Here is a 5,227-nt window from a genome sequence, read left to right as displayed (position 1 = left end):
CCCAGCATTCCTAGTCCACTGTACCCCAGCACTCCAGCACACTGTACCCCAGCATTCCTAGTCCACTGATACCAGCATCCTCAGTCCATTGGCCCCCAGCTTCCCCAGCCCACAGCTCTCCATGGTGTCCCCTTTCTTTTCTGCTTATTGAGTGAACATCATTATTGATTGATTCCTTTTCCATCTCCTGGCAGGCCATGGAGAGTAACCTCCCTGGGCTTATTGGAGGAGCTGAGGGACCCAAAGGGACCTCGAGGACATGAAGGGAAAACGCTCTACACACCAAGGAGTGGAGCTTTGAGAAGATGGCCCCTTATAGGCTCTCTGATTTGGGACTCCTTTGCTGGCGTTTCAACCCTGCCTGGGACATTTTCTTTTTAAGATGGGCAAGGAACAGACGATGGTTCCTCAGTGAAGGCCTGGTTAGAATCAGAGCTGCACAGCTGACTGGAGTCAGGGTTGGGGGCTTTGTAGGGATCAGGGGAAAGGGAGGATGGGTATGGGAGAGGGTTTGGAGTGCTGGATAAAAAATTTACCTCCCAACCACACGCCCAGAGATGACACATGGAGGTAGTCAGGGGTGAGGAGGTGGACTAAGGCCCCACCCACCATAGCAAGAGGGATATAAAGACAGGCCAGTCCAGGGCTAGCTGGACATAGACACGAGCTCTGCTTGCTCTCATTGCCCAAGATGAGGACTCACCTGCTTTGGTTGTTGCCCCTGATTCTGCTGGGATCCTCAGGTAAGCAAGGAAGTGGGTACCCCTGTCTGGCATCCTGTCCCTGAGGATGGTATCCTGAGGGGTGGGATGACATGGCTGGACCTGTCCCCAGATGATGTGGTCCTGCTGTCCAGAGGAGGTGCTGGCTTAGGGAACTGGACTTGCTGGAGGCCCCACAGTCTAGTCACAGAGCCATTTCATGGGTTCCTCCACTCACCTTAAAATCCTTATAGTACATTAATATTATCTCTATCCCTCCCTTCCCCTCCCCTCCCCGCTACCTTCCCTTCCCCTTCTGTGGTGTGTGTGTGTGTGTGTGTGTGTGTGTGTACACGTGTACATGTGACCATGCCAAAGTGTGCATGTGGAAGTAAGAAGTCAACTTGTTAGAACCGATTCTCTTCCATCGTGGATTTTTGAGATTTGAACTAAGGTCTTCAAGTTTGGCAGCAAGTGTCTCTACTCACTGAGTCATCTCACTGGTCCTGCTAGACTTGCTGTCTCTTTTTGCAAAGTCTTGTGGAATTAGCATCATTTGGCTGGTGACGTTCAGTGGCACCTGGCCAGCAGCATGGACTACTGGTTGCTCAGAGCCTCGGTTTTCTGTCCCTATGCTCCAGCACCTCAGCCTGGCTGCTGGGAGGGAGGCTGCCCATGTGGGTGGCTGGAGAACAGGATGGGCTGCTTGATGGCCAGCGCTTTCCTCAGAGCCGGGTCCCGTGCTGTCTGGTGTGGTTATCCAGTGCCTCCATCTCTGACCCCAGCTGTGTCTCTCCAGCCCAGGCGTTGCAGTGTCATGAATGCAGTGGTAGAGAGAACTGCTACAGGCCCACGCCTTGCTCCAACATGAGCCGCTACTGCTTGACCAACTGGTATAGTGAGTATCTTGGTTCTAGATAGGTGGGTCAGGGGACAGACAGAGCCTACATCTGGCACCCAGGGATGCCAGCCTAAGGCAAGGCTTGCTGGTAGAGTTGGGGGAGCCGGGCAGATATGGCCCTGAGAGTTTCCTGCAAACTGTTCAGAAAAATGTTTTGAGTGTCCAGTCCTCTCTGCAAGATGAAACCCAACACCTCTGGCTTAGAAAGAGTGGGTGGGATATTCCAAGTGAGTTACTGTGTGTGTACGACAGGCATATGAAACATGCAAGTCTAACCGCTGCCAAGAGTGCTAGCTACTCAGAAAGGAAAGGAAGTGGTAGGGGAGTGGGGAACTCTAGCCATATTCCTGAACCCCCATCCTGGGTCCCATGTTGAGTCAGATTCTCATCATACTCTGAATACCTTGATCCTGGTCACACTCTGAGCCTTGATCTTCGTGACTCTGAGCCCTGACCCTGGTTACATACTAAGCCTTAATCCTGGCCACATACTGAGCCCTAAACCTGGTTACCTTCTGCGTTTGACCCTACTGAGACCTTGCTGTCTGACCCTTTGAACTGGAGGTTGCAGGTGACCTGGGTTTGCTGATGGGGCCAGGAGTGGGTCTTACAGGTCTCAGTAAGTGACCCTCTGCCCTCTGTTTTCAGCACCGCCAGGCCAGGAAATGAAGGTGACAAAAGCATGTGCATATACCTGCCCTGACATTCATCAGACCACAGTCAACTCCAAGTCCTCGTGCTGCAACACGGACCTCTGCAACAGTGCCGGGAGCCTCCATGTCAGCTGGGGACTGCTAGCCCTCAGCCTCTGGTATATCTATCTCAGCCAGTAGGTGCTGAGCTCCCACATGGGCTCACAAGCTGCAGAGTGAGGAGTCGGAGCTTGGTGCCATCATGCGACTGGAATGTGTAGCCAGCCATAGGTGGGGCACTTCTTTAACTCCAATCAGAAGGATTCTGAGAGACAACCTCACCGATGTGGCTGATGGAGACTGTGGCCACTGTTCAGAGTGCTGCATTCAGAACTCTTGTTTACAAGCTGTCATCTGTTGGCCTCGAAGAGCTGGTTTGAGGAAGTCATCAAGGTTCTAAACCTGTTGCTGGGGAAGGAGGGGCTGAGGTAGGCCCCTCAGGAGGCCCAATGAGCTATTTTTTTTTTCACACATCCCATGGCTCCCTCTAACTAGCTCAGAGGAACTGAGCCTGTCCATCACCGCTTTAAAAGAGCTGAGCTTCAGTGCACCATTACCTGCTGACTGATGGCCCAGTCGTGAAGTATGCTGCTTTAACCTGAATTCAATGACGCTTAGCAAATGGGAACCCTATGGAGAAGCCTCCCTTCTGGCTGGGGGTGGGGGTGGGGTGGGGAAGGGCAGATGCTGGGACAGATTAGCTTGAACAAAGTATGGGTCAGACTGGCTTCAGCAAGATCGTTGCATTCAATGCCGGCTGTTTAGCCAAAGCCCTAGCATACCTCACCCCTGGGATGGGCCCTGAAGATTCTATCTTCAGACAACACCAATCTCCTCAGGACTGCAGGAGCCCCTGGGAACTCCAGTCTATTCTGGAGCAAAGGGCATCCAGAACTGTCCAGCTGTGAGTGAAGCCTGCAGTGTTTCCTCTCTTCTCTGCCTATGGCCCACTTCCAGGACTCCATCAGTCAGCCCTAGTGATTGTACATCCTCCATCAAAGAGAAGCTGTCCCCATTCAGTGCGTGTCTGCCTCTTTCCTCATCTCTGAAAGCCTGGGCCACACCTTGCCCCAATGAAGAGAATGGATCTGGGAACTGAATTTTAAGCTGGCAGCAGTTTTGGTGGGTGACTTTATTGGCTGGATTCTCCCTAACTCTCCAGAGCCATGTTTAGAGCACAGTGAGCTCATGGTGCCTGTCATCCATGCCACATCCTTGTTCCATTCCAGTTACTTTCTGTGGTGTTTTCCATAGATCATGCCTCATCTAGGCCTGATCTCAAGGCGCCCACATGGGGTCGTTCCCTCCTTCTTACTCAAGGGTGTGCTGTGCGGCACCAGATTAGCACCCTGGGAACCGAGAGAGGGCTAAGCTCAGGTGACCTCCTGCTTGTCACCTCAGCGAGTATCAAAGAGCAGTACTAGCTGATGAAGGCAGATAGGCTGCTCCTGGGCACATGATTGGTCAGGAAGGGCAGAGCTGGTGGACAAGCTCAGAACCTTCCTTGTTGCAGGTCCCAAGGGCCCTAGAAAATAGGCTTCTGCTGAAGAGTGGCGCTTGGAGCTGAAATTTGATAGGCTGGAGTTTCTTGATGAGACCAGAGGACCCCAGAGAGGGGCAGTCACCAGATGAGAGCAGGGCCAGAATCCAGAATTTCACTGGCTTTCTTGGTAGTGTGTATGTGCTGGGGAATCCTCTGCTACTGAGCTTCCCACACCCGGTGCTGATGCCACAGAGGTCTGGAGACTGCCTGCGCCAGGGGCTGGTGTTCCACAGGCTCCAGAGGCCCTGCAAGATTTGCTTTATTACAGTGTCTGTCCTTCAGGCATTCACTCCAGAATGGTTTTCCATGCTGCAGCTCACATCCCTCAGACCCAACCTAGAAGGGGTCACCCCCTGCCACCACTCACTCCTTTGTCCTCAGGCACAAACTCTACTTTTTCTGTGCTTTCCACTTGCTTATCAGTAGAATGAGAATACAAGACTTTGTGTCCAAAGGGTAGAAACAACAAATTAAGGCCCAAGATGTGGTTCAGATGGTAGGGCACTTGTTTTGTGTTGTACGAATCCCTGGCTTCCATTCTCAGTGTCAAGGGAACATTATGGCTCCGTCTGTAACTCCAGCACTTGGGAAGTGGAGGCAGGAGGGTCAGAAGGTCAAGGACATCTTTGGCTTGGTAGCAAGTTTGAGGCCAACCTGGGAGATAAAGACCTGTCTCTAAATAAACAAACAAACAAACTATGCTGTAGTCTCATTTTGTCTAATTTATAAAACTGTGTAATAAACTGTTATTTTTTCTGTTATGGCAGTGTTTACCAACTTCTGGTAGGATCTTTGCAGCACCACTTTGCAGATTACTGAAATGGAGAAGGACCAGAGCAGTTGAAGCACAGGCTCAGGCTCCCTGGCTACCCTGGGTGTGCGTGGTGTGCGGAGCTGTGGGTTAGAGGGCTAACATGGGTGATGCTGCTAAGACACTGCAGGTCAAAGGGATCTTTCAGTGCAGATGGCAACTCCCGATCGTCCAAGGAGAGGAGCTCGCTTGAGCTGCTGATGCCCTCCGAGCTAGCTGCCATCAGTCACTGCCTGGCTTCTGTCCAGAGTGTCCCTTTCCTTGTCAACCAGTGTCTGTGTGAGTCAGTAAAATTGATTTCTCAGTTCTCCTGAATTTCCTGTTCCTTATCTTATCTGTGATCATTTTTCTTTTCTTTTTGAAAGCATCTTCTGAGGGTTCTTAGGATGAAGGTCTTCTGATTGCCAAACCAATGTCGTCATTTGCTGTTTGAAATGTCTTATCCCATCCTTTTACATGGACACTGAGCTGAGCTTACACTGCCAGGTTGATGGCCGTGTCCCCTTTGTACATTTCTTGTATTATGCCATTGCCTGCTGACATTTAATGGTGATGCTGAATCTTGAACTAAAGTGAAGA

At 51.3% G+C, this 5,227-nt stretch overlaps 1 protein-coding gene across 1 annotated transcript; it reads left to right on the top strand.

Moving 5' to 3' along the window:
• Positions 1-691: 691 nt before the first annotated feature.
• Positions 692-2,435, top strand: LOC116081165 (ly-6/neurotoxin-like protein 1). The gene is made up of 3 exons (XM_031357804.1): positions 692-743; positions 1,501-1,599; positions 2,251-2,435. The coding sequence occupies exons 1-3, from the start codon at positions 692-694 to the stop codon at positions 2,433-2,435; spliced, it is 336 nt and encodes a 111-aa protein (XP_031213664.1).
• Positions 2,436-5,227: the final 2,792 nt, after the last annotated feature.

This window comes from Mastomys coucha, unplaced genomic scaffold (assembly GCF_008632895.1).
Source record: "Mastomys coucha isolate ucsf_1 unplaced genomic scaffold, UCSF_Mcou_1 pScaffold11, whole genome shotgun sequence".
NCBI classification, from domain to species: domain Eukaryota; kingdom Metazoa; phylum Chordata; class Mammalia; order Rodentia; family Muridae; genus Mastomys; species Mastomys coucha.
Note: the sequence above shows the minus strand (reverse complement) of the source record. Positions and strands in the feature narration are given on the sequence as shown.

Excerpts from the sequence above, each read along its gene's own strand:
- LOC116081165 (XM_031357804.1), top strand. The coding sequence starts at position 692 with ATGAGGACTCACCTGCTTTGGTTGTTGCCCCTGATTCTGCTGGGATCC. Across the intron at positions 744-1,500 it reads GATTCTGCTGGGATCCTCAG|CCCAGGCGTTGCAGTGTCAT; the intron begins GTAAGCAAGGAA and ends GTGTCTCTCCAG. Across the intron at positions 1,600-2,250 it reads CTGCTTGACCAACTGGTATA|CACCGCCAGGCCAGGAAATG; the intron begins GTGAGTATCTTG and ends CTCTGTTTTCAG.